At 52.4% G+C, this 22,353-nt stretch overlaps 1 protein-coding gene across 2 annotated transcripts in view; it reads left to right on the top strand.

Moving 5' to 3' along the window:
- SCTR (secretin receptor) overlaps window positions 1–22,353 on the top strand; it is a 72,631-nt gene that overhangs the window by 26,733 nt on the left and 23,545 nt on the right. For both annotated transcript variants that reach the window (XM_032840881.1, XM_032840880.1), the window contains exons 3-4: window positions 10,871–10,978; window positions 17,473–17,576. In XM_032840881.1, coding sequence (XP_032696772.1) covers window positions 10,871–10,978; window positions 17,473–17,576 — 212 coding nt within the window. The remainder of the gene's footprint in view (window positions 1–10,870; window positions 10,979–17,472; window positions 17,577–22,353) is intronic.

Below are 22,353 nucleotides of genomic sequence, written 5' to 3'. Positions count from 1 at the left end.
GGGCAATAGATAATGGTCATCTGGGCTCTTGGAAGCAGGAACTGGGAGGAGGATTCAAATGCAAGCAGCTAATTCAGCAGCTACCCCAAGAACCATCAGTGGAGGACTGTGGGGAGCTGAGGCAGAGAAGGGAAGGAGGCCCCTAAACATGGCGTTATCACTATGTGCAATGGTATTCTTTTCGTTTAGTTCTCTATTTTTGCATTCAGGACAGCTAGAACTTTAACAGATGCTCGGTAACCACTGCTCAAGTGAAGATGGTTTTCCATCTTTTCCCAAGGGGCTCAAGTTGGCAGCGTTTGCCACCCTACTGGATACAGGGGGACGGGGGAGAACAGGATAAAGAAGGGGTGTAATGCCTTCCAAACAGGGCAAGCGATTAGAAGCCTGTTGAATGGTGCTAGCTGGCCATTCACGCTGGGGCAGATGGGCTGCATTATTGTTTGTAGTCCCGTGGAGCCACGTTAGGAGCCAGCTCAGGACACACGCCTGGGGGGCGGAGGGGACAGAGGAGCTGGGATATTTACCCACCAATTCCCCATCAGTCAGAACCTGGGCTGCTTCTGGGGGCGGGGAGCATTGATTCCCCTGCCCTCCCAGCCTGCTGTCCTTGGGGGGAAAGTAGGCTCCAGTGGCTGGAGAAAGCCTTCAGACAACAGGATTCAGGGGCTCACAATTTGCAAATGAGGTTGGGGTGTGCAGAAAAGATAAAGACCAAGGAGATACAAGCAAGGTCTGCTTCTGAGGATAAGTGGAGGTGGAGAGGAGTGGACACATGAAAGACAGGTCTGGATTGTAACCCAGGCAAGACGTGATGATGAACAGCTTTGGGAGCAGGGTGCGAGGGGGCGTGTCCAGGATGACTCCTGAGTGTTCCACCTGCGCATCAGGAAGATGGGGCCAAGGAAGGCCAGGTATTCTGGGGGGAGGAGAGACAAAGATCAGGAGGTGAATGTCAGCCATGCAGAGCTGCAACTTCAGAGAAGAGCTCAGGGCTGGGGAATGCCTCTGTACAGGTCACACAAGGTGAGGGGGTGAGAGGGGAGAAGAGGTGGCCAGGCGCCGGCCTCAAGGTCCCCAGCACACATTATCAGGAGCAGCCAAAGGCAGGAGGAAAATCGGGGAGTGCTGGGCAATGGAGACAAACAGTCGGATGTTGCAACGTGCTTTAACTCATTCGCTGATCTGTTGCACTAGGGGCAGGGACCAGATAACCTTCTCCCACAGTCAAGCATTTCCTTCCTCTGCTGGCTTTAAAGCTGCTCGTAGGAAGGCAGACTGTGGTCTTGCAGTGCTCACTGGGGGGCGCCATTGAGCCTGAGCCTCCTGCTTCCCTGAGTCCTCCTGCTACCCCAGACACGGTGTCTGGAACCAGACAAAATGAGGTACCCACAAGGCCAGACCTTGGTGCTGCAGAGCTGGCAGCTGGCCTCTGCCTGCCTGTCCCCCAAGGAATACCTGAAATTCCAGTGACAGGCCATGGGTCTTTCATTCAGCCCTGAAAACTTCAGCTCTTACTAAAAAGTAAGGGATGCTTATTTTAGAAGAATGAGCATGTGATGTGTTTGAAATGTCCCCGTGCTCTTCAGTGGTTCCAGGATGAAGTCCAGCGCCTGGCTTGGCCCTCATCCATGCCTTTATCTCAAACATTTCCCTTTGGCTCAACCACACTGTTTACAGTTTCCTGAAGATGTCATATTCTCTGTGCCTCCAGGCCTTTGTACATGCTGATCGCTCTGCTACAACACCATTCCCTCTTCCTCACTGCCAAGCATTCTGCTTCTTAGGCTTCTCTAGGAATGATTTCCTTAATGCCCACAGCTCTGGTGCAGCGACCTCTGCCACCGAAGGGTAGGCTCTGCTTGGGCCCTCTGCCCGCCTGCTTGCTCAGCCATGCCCCGGGAGACTCCTTTATCTATGAACTGCTAGCCAGGCGCCCTATGGATGCCCACCTCCCCTTCACAGGGCTTGGGGTGGTTGTGAGTGTGCCCAGGCCCACGTTCTGGGCTGACTGATCTGGAGTCCGGGCTGGTCATCCTTTTTCCTTAAGGCTCCCACGTGGTCCTGATTGTGCACCCAGGTCTGAGAAAGCTCATGAGGGACTCTCACCCTGGTTCTGCCTCTAACCCCCATGGGAAGCCGTGGGGAAGACCCTGAGCCCACCCCATCTTCTGGAGAAGGCTTGGGAGTTAGTATGGGAGGAGGGCTGTGCAGGGTTTGGAGTATTTAACAATGTTTGGCAAGGCCTGGGCAGGTGAGTGAGAAGGAGGCCAGGCTCCTCCCACACCCTCCCTACTTCTCCCCCTCCCGCCACCACACAGGGCTCAGCCTCTTGGATCTGGCACGTTGGACTTCCACAATTTTCATTTAGGAAAGGGCATCTGTTGCTTTGAAAGCCTAATCTAAAAGCCCTAGAGGCAGATGTCCGAGTACCCAGCCGGCTGGAAAAGTCTTCAGGTGCGCTCTGCCGAGCGCTTGAAAACACAAAGCAGAGCATCCATCATGGAGTTTGGAATGAATGTGTGGCCCAGGTGGGGGGGACAGCTCCCTCCCAGATGGAGGGAGAAGAGAAACAGCAAAGGGGGCAAGCTGTTGGAGCGGTTGTCCACATCAGAACCAGGCCAGCCGAGGGCTGGGGTTAGGCCGCCTGCAGGCTGGCCTGGGGCCCTGCTCTCAAGACTGCCCAGGTCCCTGGACCACCCAGGCCTATGGGCCACCAGGACCTCCGGCCCTAACAAGGGCGCCTAAAGCAGGCGCCTAAAGCAGGAGGGGCCAGTGGGACTCTTGGCTAGGGGCACGGGGTTAATGGTTAAGCTGTCCCGTCCTCCCCAGGGGAGGAGGTTAATGTTTGATCCCCAGACGAGTCACAGGAAATGCCACTCTTGGAGCTGTCACCGAGCCCAGCACACTTATCACAAATAAAAAATTAACTCTTCAGCTATTCCGGGTTAGGTGGCCAAGGCCTTCCCAGCATTTTGTGGGAACGTTTCAGGGTCACCCTAATAGCTGTGTGGACTGCTCAACCGGACTATTTATTGCTGTTTACAGAAGCTGATTACCGCCCCCCCCCCCCCCGCAGAGCTGCCTGGTGGAAGGGCTTTGGCTCTCCGTAGGGAAGAATGTTCCAGAGAGTCGGTGTCAGGAAAGGTGTGGGCTCCGCGATCACAAAGACAGGTGCATTCCTCTGTCTCTTAGGGGCTGTGTGACTTCGAACAATACACTAATAGTCTCTGGGCCGTAGTATCCTTGCATTCCAAGTGGGGACATGACACGCCCTTTCTCTTCTTGACTCTGCTAGCTGGTTGCCCAGTCCTGAAGAACATGGGCAGCAGGGAACAGGCTGATTTTTTTGGCAGGAGGGCTGGGGGGAGAGGGGGAAGGGGTGAATGAGATGAAATTCACATAGTAACTTGACCATTGTAGAGAGAACAATTCAGTGTCATTCTGGACATTCACAGCCCTGTGCAGCCAGCCCCCCTCCAGTTCCAAAACATTTTATCACCCCAAAAGAAAACCCCATACCCAATAAGTAATCACTCCTCCTTGCCCCCCTCCCCTGCCCTGGCAACCACGATTCTGCTTTCTGTCTCTCTGGGTTCTCTGACCCTGGATTTCTAAGCAGAATCTTACAGTAGGTGACCTTCTGTATCTGCCCTCTTCCACTGGGCAGGTTTCCGAGGTTCATTTACGTCGTAGCCTACACCAGTATTCAGACATGCTGGCTTTTCACACAATGTTTTCTAAAATTTGTTTTAATTTTTTTTTTTTTAAGATTTTATTTATTGGACAGGGTCCTGGGATGGAGCCCTGCATCAGGCTCCCTGTCATGCAATGTTTTCTAGCAAACATTCCCAGCTCCTCCTTTTCTGGATTCCCTCTGGCTCCACCCCCAGTGCCTGACACGCCCACCTTGCCCACAGCTCACCACCCCCCAGCTTCTTTCCTGGGCACAAGAGATCTTGGCTCATTTTTCAGAAACAAGTAACTTAGGCTTGTGTAACTTTTCAGGCTTTTTTTTTTTTTTTAGTTTCCAACTTGTATAGTAAGTACCATTATTAAACCCATTTCACAGATGAGGAAAATAGAGGCACCGAGAGACTCAGGATCTCCCAGAACTGAAACAGGACTCTCAGCCCCCATCTTTTGATTCTAAATCCTAAGGATTTTGTAGTTTGCAACTCAGACTGAGTTGTGAGTGACTGATATTCTCACTCTCCCAAGAAGGGATTTAAGAATTAGAAATCAGAAAAAAAAAAAAGACTGTTGATGTCAATTAATCTTTTTTAAAAAAAGATTTTATTTATTTATTTGACAGTGAGAGAGATAACATAAGCAGGGGGAGAGGGAGAAGCAAGCTTCCTGCTGAGCAGGGAGCCCGATGCAGGGCTCGATCCCAAGACCCTGGGATCACGACCTGAGCCGAAGGCAGATGCTTGAACAACTGAGCTACCCAGGCATCCCAGTGTCAATTAATCTTTAATTAATGTAAGAGGTGGCATGAAATGAAGAGCTTCAGGCCAGGTGAAGAAGAGTTATCGGGGTGGATGAGGGGGATTCTATGGGGCAGGGTACAGTTGCCCAGTGCCTGGGAGGGGAAGGGCTCAGCATATAGTGCTCAACAGCTTGCCTCAAGGAAAGCAGCCTTTAGCCTCGGGCTCAAAGGGTCCTTCTTCTTATCTCCCGCAGCCTCCATGCAATGTCTGAAGTATTTATTTCCCAGTCTGCTAATCCTGTTCCCCTCTCTGCTTGCATACTTTTAGTGGTGGGGAACTCACTACTCCCAACACATTTTATCCCCTGAAATGGCTTCGTGGTTTAAAAAGAACCCCCCCGCCTGACTGTTCAGCTCTTCTTCCCTGTGCTGGGCTTTGAAATGTCTTTGCCACGTGGGACTTCAGTCCCACTGATTCTGTCCTGACCACTTCCTTGTGTGGTCCAGCCACCACCAGGAGGGCAATACCTTTCTTGACTTAATGCTATAGATTTCTATAGATTTGCTCATTAGCAAAGCCCAGAAAACCTCACCAGGTTGCCCCTTGGATGGCCGGGGTAGCTGAGAAAGGCAAAGGGAGACAGGATGAGGCCAGGGAACAGGCAACTGCAGGAGTCCCTGAACCACTGAGGGGTCTCAGGGAGGAGACAGGTGAATGGCAGTGAGCAAGGACGGGGGGCAGGAGGCACCTGGGAGATGGATATGGCAGCTCTAGGTAGGAGGAGAGGGTTAACACAGAAGTAGAAGCTAGGGGAGGACCAGAGGGGCAAGGCGTGGGGAACTTGGGTTCCCTGGTGACCTCCATTAGCCGGCACAGTGAGCAGCGGGAGGTGTGCAGGGAGTTTGGAGGGATGGAGGACCCCCTGCTCACCCCAGCAGGGCCCTGGGGGGCCTGGCTTGGCCCTGGCCCCATGGCACTGCAGCCTGACACATAGCTCTGGGAATAGTCCCAGGTTATCGTCAGGTCATCTGAGCTCATTTATAAATAAGTCAAGGACAGATGCTCCCCTCTGGATGGACACAGGGCAGACATGCAGTTAGCAGAGGGCTGGCTGTATGCCAGGCACTGGGCTGGGTGGGGATGGAGAGATGCCCCAGGCCCGGTCCTGCCCTCTTGGATCACCTTTACCTGCATTCCAGCCCCCTCCCCATCGCCTGACCTGTCTCTGGGGCCACCTCTCTATGGCACAGGGGGTGATGCAGGACAGCAGGACTATGGAACAGAGGGAGCAGAGGTCACTGAGCCTTTGCTTGGGGCCTGGCCCAGTGCTGGGGGCTTCACAAGTATAAAGGAGACCAATCTTTGTCTATCAACTTCAGTGGGCAAAAACAACTTTCTCCGTTTTCTGGAACTTTCATTCTGACTCCACTCTCCTAGGACAGGGGATCACCTAAGCCTTGGTATTTTCTGGATCTTCCCCACAACTTGGCTGGACCCTCAGAGATTCACATGGCACCGTGGAATCTGGGGGAGCCCAAGTGGTCTTGAGCTTGGCTCCACAGAGCGGTGGCCAACAGACTTCTGGGCTCCTCTGGGAGGCGTGGGCTCTGCGAGGCTGTCCGTGGTCCTGCTGGTCCAGACAGGTCCCTACAGCCATTTCTCCTCTGGGCTACCCCACCATCCAGGGCTGGCGGGGCAGCAGGGTACTCAAGTCTTTCTCTGGAACCTTATAGGTCCTGCTCATTGCATGCCCTCCTTATCTTCCCAGTCCAAGGGAAGTCTTGCTCCTTTTATGTTTCTTCCCAAGCATTTTGTTTATACCAGAATTCTTGTCCCCACCCCACCCCCACCAACTCACCACCCCCACCCCACAGCCTTTGGAAACCCAAGCCAGGAAGATTCTAAGTTTTTCTGTCCACTTCTGAGAATGTGAGCCAACAGGCTGAGGAGGAAGGACAAAAAAAGTGGGGGGGCGGAATGGAGATTAATAGATCAGAAAATATTCTCCTGCACACACAAATCATTTAATCCACACCAAAATCCTGGGGAAATGTTACTATGCCCGTTTTACAGATGAGGACACTGAGGCCCATAGAGGTAAGGGGCATGCTCAAGGGAGATTTGTGTCCAAAACTCACTCTATCTCCACCACGACACTGCTTCAGCTCAGGCTCCAGTGCTGCCCTCTGTGGCTACAGGCACTTGGCAGGCACCTCCTGCTCCCCCAGATGGCATTTGTGGGCCAACATTGTCTTGTCTCTCCACTCAGAACATCCCTGGCCTTCCATCCCTGCCCTCCAGCCAGACAGTGTCCATCAGCGATGGTGGAAAGCTGCCCCTCATGCTGCGCTGAGCCCTGCTTGCCCACACAGCAGCTCATCTGTAGGCATTCCAGCTCTGCCTTTCTGGAGGCAGTGACCCCTCCCTACTGGCTCAGTGAACAGGAGCCCCATTTACAAAGCTCCTCCATCCCTTATCTCATTGGACACCTCCTCACCCCCAATTCAGGCAGCAAGCTCCGGGGCTCAAGATCTAAACCCACCAGGAGCACACAGCAACCCAAGTTCTGAGCCCCCAGAGGAGCCCCAGAAGGGCTAGTGCCAGGACACCCTCCCCGCCTCCCATCCCTGCCCCACCTGTGCTGGCCTTCCCCCTACTCAGAGCAGGAGCCTGGTGGGAAGTGGGAGCTGAGGCCCTCCACTCACACCCTCCACTCACACCCTAGTGCAAAGCAGGTCCTTGCAAGCAGCTAGGAACCACGCAGTACAAGCCGACTGCCCTGGCCATGGTCCCTCCAGCCCAGCACACCACCTGTACTGCCTGCCTGAATGTTTTCTCTTTAAATCAATTGACTTTGCTTTTCATCATGTCGTGCATTACATCTTAGGCTTATTCATCTTTCCTAACCGCAACTTCGTACCCTCTGGCCAACATCTTCCCGTCTCCCCCCGACCCCAGCCTCCCGGTGACCATTCTACTTTCTGCTCTGATGAGCTTGAATCTTTCACATCCCACATGGGAGCGAGATCACGCGGCATTTATCTTTTTGCGTCTGGCTTGGCTCATTTAGCGGTGTCCTCCACGTTTATCCGTGTTGTCACAGGGGCAGGATTTTGTTCTTTAAGGCTGAGTAATATTGCACTGGGATCCTCCTTACCCATCATTGTTCGATGGACACATAGGCTGTTTGCACACCTTGGTGACTGAAAACGATGCTGCTGTGGACGTGGGAGTGCAGAGATCTCTTTGAGGTCCTGATTTCATTTCCTTGGGTATATACCTAGAAGCAGGATGGCTGGATCACATTGTAGTTCTGATGTATTTTTCGAGGAGCCTCTGTGCTATTTTCCACAGCGGCTGCACCAGTTTGCATTCCCCCAACAGTGTACGAGGGTTCTTTCCCCACTTTTTTAAAATTAATTTTTTTTTTCAAATAAAGAGAAAGAGAATATGAGCAGGGGGTAGGGACAGAGGGAGAATCTCAAACTGACTCCGGGCTGAGTGCAGAGCCCAACATGGGCTTGATCTCCAGACCCTGAGATCATGACTGGAGCCGAAATCAGGAGTCAGAAGCTTAACCAACTTCTTTAACTAACTAGTTTTTAACTTAGCCTCCTTTTATAATAATATATGTAATATTATATATATAATACTAATAGCTATAAAATCACAGATGTGATATGCTCATCTTATAACTGCTTAATACATATTAAATTCTCTCTCTTTTTTTTTTTAACAAATGTGCAACTGTCAGGGTGCCTGGGTGGCTCAGTTGGTATAGCGTCTGCCTTTGGCTCAGGTCATGATCCCAGGGTCCTGGGATCAAGCCCTGCATCGGGCTCCTTGCTCGGCAGGAAGCCTGCTTCTCCCTCTCTCTCTCCCTCTGCTTGTGTTTCCTCTCTCACCATCTCTCTCTGTGTCAAATAAATAAATAAAATATTTTTTTAAAAAAAGTGTAACTATTAAAATGAAAAGCGTTCAACCACGTACCAGCTAGAAGAGCATGCCACCAGGGATGGGCTTCTCGCACTGGGAACGCTAGGTCTATTCCCAGCATCAAGGCTGGGAGAGAATGTCGCCCCATCACAGCATGCTACTGTGTTCAGGACATGAGCAATGTCACGTGGAGGCAGAAGCACCAGGTCTACTGCCACCAAGGGTCAGCCCGGAGGGTGTGATACCAGCGCCACGGGTATCAGCTCTGTCCCCCTGCGCCTATGTCCCTTGACCTCTTGGAGTCTGGATTCCTCATTTCCATCATCTCTGCCATGGGGCAGTGACCTTACCCCACCCCTGCAGGCTCCACAGTGTCCCATGCGCCTCCAGCCTTTTCTCTCTGCAGGGTTCATACAGAAGGCGTGACAGTGAACTGGCTTTCAGGGGACCCCACTCACCTTGAGGAGAGCCTTCTCCCCCTTGCCACCAGCCCCTCTTCGGCCACCTTCTGTCAGCACCAAGGCAGTGTCCCTATGAGCCCAGCCTCACATGACCCAGGTTAGGAAGCCTGCCATCTGTCTGGCCAGCTGGACGGGGGCTATCTAGCCTCACAGGCAGGAGCCGTGGACCCCCATTCCCTGGCTGACCTGGTGGGGTTGACCCTGAATTCATTGCTCCCAAAGTGACGAAAGAGACCCCTGAATCCTTCCAACTGCTTCTGATAAGACATGTGGCTCCTTATAAATGAGGCAGCCTGCTGTCACATGGAGACTTCTGCAGAAGGAGCAAGGACAGCCTCATCCTTCAGGCTCAAGGGGCTAGAATAAGTCAAGTAGACAGACACAGTGGGTCACAGTAGGCTGGTGTTGCCATCCCAGGAGCATCTGGAGAGGCCAGAGTCGTGGAGACCCTGCAACCTCGGGCAGTCCCTGCTCAGGTCTGGGGAGCAGCGTCCACGGCTGGAATGTGGACGACCAGCTGCCTGGATGGTGGCAGAACCCTACCTGGGTGCTCTGGGGCACGCTCAGACAGAGAGGTCCAGCTCCTCCTCTTTCAGGGCTCACTGTGAGAGTCGGGGTGAAGGTGCAACGACATCCTAGGGGCTACTCATCTCCCATGTTCCTCAAGGGACACAGACCCTGGTCCTCAGTCCCAAGATGCTTTCACTGTCCTGGGGGAGCCCCGTCCAAGCCCTGCCTCTGTGTGCAAGCTCTCTCCCATTCCATACCAGCAACCTAGCCCCGGGGCCACAGTCTGTCTGTCACTCAGGGGCTGCACTGCCTCCAGAGCCCCGCATCCTGACCTCACATTTCCTCTCTCTCTCCCCCCATCCCTCTGGGGGCAGGCCCCCTGCAAGAGGAGAGCCCCAGCCTGCCTTCAGCCCCTCTCTGCATCCTCCTTCTTGCCCTCCTGGGCCAACCCCACCCCCTGGATCCCCACCAGCTCCTGGCTCCTCTCCAGTTCCCCTAGCCTGGCTCCATGAGGAAGGCTCTTGGAAGCTGGGGTTGGTGCCCCTAAGAGATAGGGCAGGTGGCTGAAGCCTGGGAGGTGGCACAGAGCAGGGTAGCTGGACAGCCACTTTCCAGCCCCTGCATTTCCCCGCTGTGTGACTCCAGGAAACGCTTCTCTTCTCTGTGTTACCGCTTCATTCATAAAACAAGGACAGGGCCAGGTGCCATGGAGCATTGCGGTGGGTTAGATGAGCTTACATGTGCGAGAGCACAGGGTGACGGACTCCCACTAGCGCCAAACCCCAGCTGGCAGGCAGAGGACTGGAAGGCCAGGACCTCAACAAGGAATCCAGAAGTCAGTGATCTGACCAAAGCCTGTTTCCAAGGAATGTGTTTGGGGAACGGCCCAGCCCCCTCCCAACACCAGTTAAATCAGGATCCCTGGATGCAGGGCCCAGTTCTATGTGTTCTGATGCCTGGGTGGCAGCTCAGTCGGTTAAGCAAATGCCTTCAGCTCGGGTCATGATCCCAGGGTCTGGGATCGAGCTTCAGGTAGGGCTGTCTGCTCAGCGGGGGAGCCTGCTTCTCCGTCTCCCTTCTGCTGCCCCCTGCTTGTATTCTCTGCGCGCGCGCGCGTGTGTGTGTGTGTGTGTGTGTGTGTGTGTGAAATAAATAAATCTTAAAAAAAAAAATAAAGCTCCCTAGATGGTTACCCTGTGAGGCCAGGCCAGAGCCCTGCTGTCGAGTCTAATGCAACCTGAGGGCAAGAGGTGTTTTGTCTTCTGTTCTAGAGAAATCCAGAGCTGCCCTGGTGAGTAGTGAGGCTTATACGAGATAATGTGTGTTCTCTCCTTCCTTCATGCCTTCAACATGGGCGATTACTGTGTAGATGCCAAAGATAAAAGGGCACATTGGACCCCACTGGTTCCTGATCTCAAAGAGGTCCCTAATGGGAATGGCTAGCAGGCTAGAGTGCTGGGAATGGTGACAGGCAGAGGGGGAGGCCCTTTGCCCATGCTGGCTCCCTAACACTGCTGCTCCTCTTGGCAGGTTGTAAGGGGCTGTGGGACAACATGAGCTGCTGGCCATCCTCTGCAGTGGGACAGATCGTGGAAGTGGGATGCCCCCAGTTCCTCCGGATGTTCACCGGCAGAAATGGTAACCGCTCAGCCCGGGGGTCTTGGCTGCGAGGCAGTGGGTGACCCTCTGGCTGGGGCCTTGGCCTGGAGGCCAAGAACCTCTGGGGACAAGCAGTGAATGGAATGGTGAGAGGTGGTCCTTCCTGAGGACTGAAGGCCTGGCTTGGGGGTGTGGGGTGGGCTTGATTCAAAGGGTCCCAAGGAAGGGGGCCAGGAGGCAATGTGCTAGGAAGTGATAGAGGAGACTGGGCTTGCTTCTCTCAACCCACATCCCCATTTGGGCTCCCCTACTTCCTTCTATGTTTCTGTCCCCTTAGCAACCAGACCCCTTGCTCCAGCCCCCACGTCTGGGTGCCACTGTGGCACAGCCTAGCTTTCCAGAACACTTCCTTTCTATGTGCCCATTCTGCCAGGCCCAGCTGATAGACTGTGCCCTCTCTGAAAGCCCCTCGCCTCCCAGGTGATCTTTTGCCTGAGGAAAACTGTAGTTTACGAGGATTTTCTTAATTTGAGGAAGGGAGAAAGGGAGACTGTCTCAGACAGGGGACGTTCGGAGACGAACTTGGGCTCACACCCCACCACGTGCCAGTTATTTTTATATACATGGGCTCACTGAACCATCACAAGTCCCCTGCCAATGACAGACCGTGTCTCCTCCTCTTGACCCAGGAAGGAGCGACAGTAACAGGGAGTTAAGAGGAGTTAACCCTAGTACATTGCCTAAGCTTCACAACTAGAAGATGGAGAAACTAAGATTCAAACCCAGATTTGTCCAACTTCAAAACCAGTACCCTGTCCTCGATGCCATGGTCAAGGTGGGACTTGTGGTGGGGGGTGATGCTGGGTGGAGGCAAGGTAATTTCACGGCCTTTGGCCCCCGTCCTCCATGAGCTCATTTAAAGTCTAAAGTCTGCCACTCCCTCCCCCCATCTATGTGGGGCAGGAAATGCTGGCTAATGAAACCAGAAAAGAGGTCTTCACACTAAAACCCACGAGCATCTCAAAGCCAGGTAAGGAAAGGATGGGTGACCAGCGAGGAAATCAAGACCATGCAATGTGGGAGAGGAGTGTAAATTGCTCGCTCCATAATTCTCAATTCCACAAACACACTCAATCTGGGGAGCACACTGAGGTAGCTCCCTGTCCCACTCAGTCTCATAGATGCACCAGGGAGACAGGTCTGAGTCCCCATTCTCCACTTACTGCTTGGATAATGCCCGCTTGCTGAAACAGACAGAGGTCCCAAATCTCAAAGCCTTCATACATGCGTACAATGTCTGCCCACCTAACACGCAAACCAGCTGCTCTTGAGTAGCCCCAGGCCTGAACGAGGCCTGTGAAGGACTGTGCTTCTGCCCACATGGCCTCTGCCAGAACTCAGTCCTGGTGACACCAACCTGCAAGGGACGAGGGAAAGTGTGGTCCAGCCAGGTGTCAGTTTCCAAGACCTGAGAGCCCAAGCTACCCATTCTCAGCCTTGATTTTCTCATCTGTAAAACGGGGAGCATAAACAGGACCAGTCTATAGAGCTGTGCTTGGAAATGAATTTTATTTTATTTTTTTTAAATATTTTATTTATTTATTTGACACACAGAGATCACAAGTAGGCAGAGAGGCAGGCAGAGAGAGAGAGGAGGAAGCAGGCTCCCTGCTGAGCAGAGAGCCCGATGTGGGGCTCAATCCCAGGACCCTGAGATCATGACCTGAGCTAAAGGCAGAGGCTTTAACCCACTGAGCCACCCAGGTGCCCCTGGAAATGAATTTTAAATATCTTCCTTCGTCCTTTCTCTTCCTCTCTTCTCCCTTCTTGCCTTCCCCCTCCCCACCTGCACACAGGTGCCAGCAAACTGACCAACAGTCTTTTTCTCCCACCGTAACCCTTCCATGTCTATGTCTGTGGTCCATGGAGCTCCCAACACATGAGATTAATCCACACATGACTGACCCAAGGCAACATGTCGGTCAGGTTCGAGGACAGGACCAGATCCTGGACTCCCTGTCCAGTGCTCCTCCCTTGCTGACCAAGTTCTCCAGTTGGAGGGACTTGAAGCTCTCCTCCTTTCCCAGTCTTCCCTTCACAGCCATCCCAAAGCCGAAGTGCCTCTGCATCCCCCATCAACGTCCCTTCTACCTTTCTTCAGAAGAGCCAGCCAGAGCCTTGCTCCTAGCCAAATCCTCCCCAATCAACTGCTAGAACGCGTATCTGCCTCATTAACTAGTAGCCCACTGACTCCCTTTTGAGGACCCCCAACCCTTTAACTGCTCCAGACCCACGGTGTTCACCCAGGGGTGCAGTCCCACTTTTTCCTGCTGTAGGGAAGGAAGTTGGGGTGGTCCGCCTGCCACTGCTGCAGTTTCTTCTCCCTGCCACACGGTGTCGCTGTGGAGCTTCAGGAGCCTCCTGTCTGCCAGTCCACAGGGAGACCCGGCCTGCTGAGGGTTCTGAACTTACTGAGGGGCAGTGTCCCCGCCCCCCAACCCCTCCCGCGCCACTCTATTCATACCCAGCCCCCGGCCCAGGGCACCAGCCAGCCCAGCAGGACGGGTCAGGACCAGTCCAGCCTCAGTTAGTCACCAAGAATCATCTTCCTACCACCACCTTCCTTCCCCATAGATCCCAGATCCCTGGTCTCCTCTCCGGAAGGAGGGCTCCCCTCAGTGGTGTCCCACAGGACCCCAGGGCTCCCCATCCCAACCCAGGGAGGAGCGCCCTGTGAGGACAGTCTGGTGTTTTGGACCGACCCTTCCTTTTGAGAGAATAAAATAATAATAATAAATTAATGATTTCCCAGGGTGCCCACTACGGGGCCCAGACAGAATGGCTGTCTAAGTGACTCCCAAAACTGCAGGCTTGAATCTGCCCCCAGATATTTTTCTGTGTGTGCCAAGGTCTAGAATGTTCCTTCCAGGATGCATTCCTTTGATTCTTTACAGGGCACTGGTCTTCCAGAGTCCCTTGTTAGAAAACACGCTTCCCAGGCAGGGTCAGGCCTTCTATCTTGGGATTGGAGCCTTAACACAGTGGGGGTCCCTAACCTGATTACGATCCTGGAGCCTTTTGAGAATTGTGTAAAATCTTCGGATGTACAGATGTATATGCACAAAATATTGATTGTACCTTCAGGGGCCCTTGAGGTGTACACTGCCCTGAACCTGGGTAAGGAAGGGCCCCTGTCCTATTAGGAGTGAAGCCCAGGGCAAGGGGGTGGGGTTGAAGGGACTCCAGAGAGAGCCCAACCCTCGTCTCCTCTGCAGTTCTGCCAGGAGCCTGGTCAGCAAAGGGCACTGCTTCGTTAGCCACACCGGGCGCCCGGCCTGGGTCACATGCAGCATCTGTCTGGAGAATCCCACTGGGTCAGTGAGGAGAAGGCCCCAAAATGGGCAGCCCAGCCCAGGCCAGCCTCTAGGGACACATGAATAACTGGTTCTGGGCTCTGGGGAGTTTGCGTTCCCTTAATTCTATTTTCCATCCAAGCAAACTGAAATTGGACCCCCCTGCTTTCCTGTCTGACACGCTAGCTCCCTTGACTGAACTGTAGAAGTCTTGCACCCCGCCCCCTAAATTCCATGTCTCCAAGCCCCACCACCGAGGTCTATTTTGGAAAGGCTGAAAGGAGGAGGGAGTCACATTGTGGGGCTCGCTGGGCCAGGCACCAGGCTGGGCACTTACTGGTGCTATCGTGTTCCCTGCTCAGTCCTGCAGTGTGGGTGACTATTGTCACTGGGCACAGAGAAGTGAGGCATCGAAGCTCACACCCAGGTGACCAAGGGTGGGGGTGCTGAGTTTCCCACTCAGATCTGGCTACTTGGAAACCTGTACTCCAGGTCTCAGAGGCCTTTGGGGGCCAGGCGGACCCGAATCCAGAAGGTCAGAAAGCCAAGGTCTCCTGGTGCTAGAAGCTGCCCCCAGGGGCCAGGGCCAGGTGGGAGGGAGGCACAGGGAAGAGTCACATCCTGGCTGGACTCTGGTGCCCAATTCTGGGCCTTGGTTTTCTTGTCTGGTAAATAAACCAGCCGTGCCTCCCTCCCTGAGTGCTGGGAGGATTAGATCAAAATCTGGAAATGAGCATAGTGGCTGGTTCTAGAAATGCCAGCCATCATTCTTGAGTTCAGTGGAACCCATGTGACCCTGAACCGTGTGAACCAGTGGTCCAGACCCGAGGCCTGTCAGAAAGGAGCATGCAAGGCCAAAGTGGGGTGGCTGAGACCCCTAGAAAGGGTATGAATTCGAGCAGAGGGAGTGTCAGAATTCCTATCTCCAGGGGTGTGACCAGCCCCCTATGTGCCTGCCACACCCGCAGCAGCCAGATGCAGGGGTGGGGGGTGGTCCCAGAGCAGAGGATGCAGCTGGACCCATCAGTCCATGGAGGGCGCCTCCTCCTGGTGCCTTCCTAAGACTTCTTGGCTGGCAGCTCCTCTTCCCCAGTCTTCGGGCTCCTGCTCTAAAAGCTCCTCCCTGGAGAACTTACCTATTCCCTTAGAGAAGAATTTAGTGTGGGCTCCTCATCTCCACTGTGTTGCAATTCCAGCCCTCCAGATAGCGGACAGATGAGCAAGGGCTTTGGGTGGGCACCCGGAGCCCTCGGGAGATCATCAGGGACTAGGCGAGGCGGGGAAGCCAGCCACCACTGTGTGAGGGACTTGGCCTTAGCGGCGTGGGGGAGGAGAAGGGCAGCGAGCTCTGTGGGAGTACCAAAGTGACCCTGTGATTTACAAGACAGAGAAGCTTGGAGGTGTGGTTGGAGGACTGAGAATGCCTTCCTTCCTTTCCAGCCCCTGGAAGGTCTACCTCAGTGCTGGTAGTCAGCTCTGTGGGTGGTTTTCAGGTGCTGGAGAGCAGGGTGTGAAGTGAGATTTGAAATCGAACTTCCTTGGTGTGAGAGCAGCACCCGGAGCCTGAGGACATTTCCCGATGGGCATGACCAGGTCCTTGCCAACCATGTCAGTTTCTCGGGAGAACCCGCCCAGTAAAGGGTGGCACGACCTGGGATGGGGATAAGCAGGAGGAAGAAAGGGGATCAGTACACAGTGTGCAGCTGAGAGTGGGGTCCGAGACCCCAGGTTAAAATCCCACTTCCTCCATTTCCTGTGTTGTGGTCTTAGGCAGATTATTTAACCATGGCATGCCTCAGTTTCCCCAACAGTAAGATGGCTGCACTATTTACATGTCATACTATGTTTTACTATAAAAGTAACTGCCTGGTTCATAGTCTTGTTAGGGTTAAAGGAGTTCCTGCCTGCCACAGGCTTAGAACGGTGTCTGGCGCATAGTATAATCACTGCGTATCATTACAGTAGAGCACAAGATTTTATAATTGAACAAGTACATAATCCTTAGAGAATGAGATCGGTGGTTTTTTTTTTGTTTTTTTTTTTTTGGTTGGGGATGTATAACTAAAGTCGCTTGGGACTGCTGTCCTTGAGCACAACGCTTGGCCCCTTGCGTTTTATGGGACACTGTAATCCCTTTTGAGAGTACTGGTGTCCTACCCACGGGAAGGTTTATATTTATCTCCTGTGAACACCCAAGAGATCAGGGAGCAGCCCCTGTTTTGGGAAAACCCAGAAAAAGCCAGAAGTGGCCCCTCGGCCTGTAGGGTTGGAGGATGGGCAGGGGAAGTCCCCCCTGGAGCACTGAGGGAACTTGATCTGAGATGGAGCCCGGGAAGGGTGGGTGAGGGGAGAGGGGAGGAGTGGACAGGCCCAGGGTAAAGCTGTAGTGCTCCAGGGCCTGAGAGACCCCTGGATGGGGGCTGGGCCTGGGGGCAGCCAGCTGTGCTGGGGAAAGGTAAGGAGAAGCTCTGCAGGGGTGGGGACACAGAGTCCAATGGAGGAGAGCTGTTGGGACCGGAGGGTACTGTGACATATGTCCTGCCCTCTCCCCTGTATGTGGAGCCCTGTGTCTGGCACGGAGGGACATGGGGGTGGGCTAGGCTATGGGACCCCAGGGGGAGGGCAAGTAGTGCTTGAAGGCTAACAGGGTATTTGTTCAGAGCTGGGCTGGTTTGTAAATCGAGGCCTCGGTGGTCCACAAGTCTGTCTCTCTCTCACCTGTGCACACACATCCGCACCTTTGCACTTTCTAGGGCTATCTCCCTACTTTCCTCTTCCACCACTCTTATTTTTTTTTTAAGATTTTTATTTATTTATTTGAGAGAAAGCAAAAGAGAGATCACAAAGGGGAAGGGAGAAACAGACTCTCTGCTGGATGGGGAGCCTGATGCAGAGCTTGATCCCAGGACCCTGAGATCATGACCTAAGCTGAAGGCAGAGGCTTAACCGACCAAGCCACCCAGGCATCCCTTTCCTGCCTCTTCTTACTGACCCTTACAGAGTCTTCAAGGATCAGCTGAGCTGATTGGGAGTGGACTGTGTGGTTCAGAGAAAGGCAGCCAGGGCTGAGCTATGGGGAAATGCCAGGCCGCCCCTAAGGCGTGGCTGAGGGTACCTGGGACCCCAGGCCGTCTGTCCCGTGTCCCCAGTGCTCACCTGCAGGATGCTTGGCTCCCACAGGTTCCATGTTTCGAAATTGCACACAGGACGGCTGGTCGGAAATCTTCCCCAGGCCTGACCTGGCCTGTGGGGTTAATGTGAACGACTCCTCCAACGAGAAGCGGGTAAGCCTGTCTGCAACTAAGAAGATAGAATGGAGCCAGCCCTGGGTCAAGATCAGGGGACCGGGAGCTGCTCTTGTTACCCACCCCACCCCGCTCATCATCCGGGGCTCCCTCGGCCTACCTCAGTGCCGTGGTGAGACAGCCCAGAGATGGTTAATGAAGACCTGGGCACAGGCACAGTAAGAACTGCCCTGTGCCGCCACGAGACTGGGGGTGATTTAGTCATGAAACCCATAGAAAAGCAACCCGCTGATTAAACGCCTGGAGTCAGGCTGCTGAGTCTGAACCCTGACTGTGACCTTGGCGGGGGTTGGGAGGACTTAACTTCTCTGTGCCTCAGTTTTTCCATCAGTGAAATGGGCTGATCGTGGTTCTGACCTCACAGACTTGCCAAGGGAACCAAACGAGGTAATCCAGGAAAGTGCTGAGAAGGGTACCCGGCCAGAAGAAGTGCTCAATAAATGTTGGCTCTCAGGGCTCCTCAGGCTCTGAGGGGAAGGATCAAGCTGCATGCTGCTGGGCAGGCCTGGTTAGAGAGAAGCCACTGAGCAGTGCGCTGAGCTTCTCCAGGTGCCCCCATTAGTATCAGAGCCTTGCATCCTGACTTTCCCTGCCTGATTCGTAAGTGTCCTTCAAGACTCCGCTCTAGCCCACTGACTCCAGAAAGCCCTTTCTTCCCACCTCCCCACTCCCAAGAAGGGCTCTCTCGATATGCTGTGTTGGTTTCCAAAATGTTACCTGCTACGTTGAACGAAATTGTCGTCATGTGCCATGGGCATCCATCTCGCTCACTAAAATGTGAGCTCTTCAAAGCCATGAACTCACTTAACAAACATGCATTAAGCGCCGACTGTGGGCCAGGCATGGGTCTAGATTTAGAGATATCACAGGAACAGATCAGAATCTTCCTCATTTCCAGGTCCCCAGGCCCCAGCACAATGCCTGGCACTTAACCAGTTGCCCAACGAATGTCTGTTGTTGTCTGAACACCTGCCATGTGCCAGTTCCTGGATACATGATGACACTAAATCCTCAGACGGATTCATCGTAAGATCGTTTTCTCCATTTTGCAGATGAGGAGACTGAGACTCAGAGCCATTAAAGAACATGCTCAGAGACTAGCAGAGGCAGGAGTCAAACCTAGTTAGTACCCAAAAGAACCTGAGTCCTTCCTCTAGCTCTTGCTGCCCTCCCCCTGGTATGGTGCGTGTCCCCTGGGAGATGGGCTTTTGCAGCCCCATGGGCTAAACTCCCCAGTGGGAATCCTGACAGCCTTGCTGGTTCCTTGGAGGTTGGGGTGAGAGCATGTGAGAGAAGCATGAGGCGGAGCAGTAGAGGGAAGGGAGGGAGGAAGGATGAGGTTGGGAGACACACCATACCCACTTCTGAGTTCTTTTCTAGGACTTTCTCCGGCCAGTCAGTCCTGCTCTGTACAAGCAAGACTGGGTGAGGGACCAAGGTGGAGACTTGGGTTTCTTCCCTCCTGGGGTTTGTCATCCAATTGGGGGACACATGTGAGGTCTTCAGGTCTGGTCAGAGCAGGGTACTTTCATAACGAGACCCAGCAAGGATTACTCAATGGGGACAGAAGGTTTCAGAGGAGTGGATGGGCTCTGACCCCTGCAGATGACCATTTCCATCACTGACTTACACAAGGACAGGAAGTTTATGTGATCACATTGGCAAAATCCATAAAATTAAGAGAGAATGTTCTAATGATGGATGGCAGCATAGAGGTTCAAAAGGATGCTCTGGGCTGCAAGAAACAGAAATTTGCAACTTGGGTAATAAACAGATATGGCTCATGTAACTGGGGGTGCAGAGAACAGGCTTCAGAACTCTTTCATAAGGCAGCACTCGGAAGCTGCCAAAGGACCGGGTTCTTGCCATTTCTCCTCCTGCTATCCTGGTGGCTTCCTCTCAAGGCTGCCACCTCTCGATGTGGGTGCCATTGGCAATGACAGCCACATATTCCCCCATGCCTGCTTGTCCAGGTGGAGGGAAAGCCTGACTTCCTTTGGCTCCTTCCCAAGAGCAAGAAAGCTTCTTCACCCAAACCCCAGCAAGCTTGTCCTCCCATCTCACTGGCCCAAAGTGACTTGAGCCTGCCCACCCCTGGACCATCCCTGGCAGAGGGATGGGACACAGGATTGGCCTCGGCCAGTGGTTCTCAAACCTTTTGGCCATTGGACCCTTTTACATTCTTAAGAATTATTGAGGACCCCAGGGAGACTTTGTTTTTGTGAGCAGTGTTTACTGAAACCACATCGGAGACACTGTCAGCTTTAGACTCATCAGCTGGGGAACAAAACCCAAGGCCTTAACCATGATATTCATCCAGGGCAGAAACTGTAAAATCCCAAAACAAGGACCTGAATTTAACAAATGTAAATGCAAAGTTTGGACTTAATTCAGAATAATTATTGGCCAAAAATAGTGGAAAGGAGAACTACCTTGGCTTCAGCTCACATAAAAAATTTTAAAAATGTAAAAAAAAAAAAAAATCCCTAAGATCAGAAAGGTTTTCAAGCCATGTAATTTACTGGTGCCTAGATGCTGGTTCACAAGCTTTGCTCTCAGAGATCTGAGTCATCCTGTCTCTTACTCTTGAAATGTCTTTTCTCTTCTGATCAAACGATGATGGAAATGAGCACTTGTTGGCTGTCTTTTCTTCAATTTCCTTATTGGCACGCGCTGCTCTATTCACCAACAAAAGCCCACAACAGTGCACACAGATTGGCAGAAAGGACCAGGCTGCTGCTTGGGTAAATAAAATGGGGCTTGCTTACCTAGAGTGGAGGTTGGCATCCTGTGGCCCTTGAGCCAAATCCAGCCCACCACCTGCTTTTGTAAATAAAATTTTATTGAGACATGGCTATAGCCATTTACACCACAAGAGCGGAGCTGAATATTTGCAAAAGCCCAAATGGCACCCAAAGTCTAAGATGCATATTATTTGGCCCTTTACAAAAAATGTCTGCTGAGCCCTGATCTAGAGGATGTAGAGGGAAGGTGGCCCGGTCAGGAAAGACAGCAGAGAGAAGGGCAATGTGATCCAGGACAGACAGCAGTGAGGCTCCTGGCCCCCAAGCCCTCCTAGGGTGAGTCCCTGTTGCAGATGTGGAGGGCAGGTGCACTAAGGGCACATCAGGCCTCCTGGGACCAGGGCTCCTTCTGGATCAGAACTTACACATATAATGCAGGGATAAGTGCGGCTGGCTGGTGTCCTGAGGGTTCCCTGGCAGGCAGTCAACCCAGCCACAGGACAATGTGGAGCATTCAGCCATAACACCCCATACTGTCACCCCGTGCCTCCTCGTGCTGTCACAGACTGGTCCAAATCTGCTTCTGAACTGAGAGTGGCAAAACCAGGGGGTCCTATGAGTGAGGCTTGTGCCCTCGGGGCTGGGGCTCTTCCTGCTCGTGCAAGATTATAAGCTGATGCATCATGGAACCTCTTATTTCTCAACATTTGACTGCCCTTTCATGTCCCAAAGTCAAGCCACCATGAATCTAGGGCAACCTACTGTCCTTTTGGCTCTCTTCTTCATTCCTGAGAGGTGGATCCTGGCTTCTGGGATCACCATCATACCAGTGGGGAAGCTCAGTGTCACATGGCAGTCATCCCATCAAAGGTTGCCTCTTGCTCTCAGAAAATCTTTGGTCACTCTGAGTCAGACTTCTTTTTGGTAGCTCCCTCCCCTTGGAGCCCATACAATGGGTCTTAGGCCTCTACCTGTCAATTGTTCTAATACTTTTCTTGCCTAAGTTTGTTCGCTTATTTCCTCGGGGTGTAATGTACCCAGTTTTTCATGCACTCTTCCCTCCTCCAGAAATGTTCCAGTTTATTCCTGTGCCTCTTAAAATAGCACACCCAGAACTGGACGAAACACTCCAAACGTCCCCATGTTGCCTGCTGTCCTACAGCACTCCATTATCATAACTGAGAATAGGTCTAATTTTTTTTTTTAAGCTGCTCCTTTATAACTCATACTTCTTACTGCGATCTTGGATCCGTGACTCATGTTGAAGGGTGGGTGATGGGGCTGGGGGATGGAGGTGGGAAAAAATCAACATCTTCTGAGTGTCTTGTAAGTGCCAGCCATTGTCTAGATACTCTACCTCATACTTTATTTGTTCTTCCAACAAGCCTGCAAGGTAGATATTACCCCCATTTTGCAGATGAGGAATCTGAGGCTCAGAGAAGTTAAGTAATTTGCCCAAGGTCACACAGCTGGTGAGTAACAGTCCTGGGTTTGGAAACCCTGTCTCTCGGCTCTGAAGCCTGCATTCTTTCCCTGCAGTAAACTTCTTAATACCATGGAGCTTGGGCCATTTGAACCTCAAGTCATTCTCATAGGAACAGCTGTCAGCAAGGTTTCCCCAATACTATTCTTGTGCCCCCCCTTTTTTTAATTAATTACCTTTTTCTTCTGGTTATAAAATAGTACTTATCCACTGGAAAGAAATGAAAAGTATAGAAGAAGTACAAATAAAAATAACAACTCTCTCCACAGACTTATCATCCAAAGTTAACCATTATTAACATCTAACACATCTTTTTAAAATCTTGTGGTCTATGCGTGTATGTGATTGAACCACACAAAATAGCTGATATTCAATCATCTGACCTACAAAAAAAGGCAATTTCACGTAATTCAACTTAGTATTTTTTTTAAACAGATAGCAGGAATCACACTGTACCTAGAAAATTTGTATTCTTCCTTTTCGCTTAACATTACATTCTTAGCACAAGCTAACATCTGTTAAAACTCTT

Source organism: Lontra canadensis, unplaced genomic scaffold (assembly GCF_010015895.1).
Source record: "Lontra canadensis isolate GAN:19392208 unplaced genomic scaffold, GSC_riverotter_1.0 scaffold117, whole genome shotgun sequence".
In the NCBI taxonomy this organism is placed as follows: domain Eukaryota; kingdom Metazoa; phylum Chordata; class Mammalia; order Carnivora; family Mustelidae; genus Lontra; species Lontra canadensis.
The sequence above is the reverse complement of the archived record's forward strand: the minus strand, read 5'-3'. Positions and strand labels throughout refer to the sequence as shown.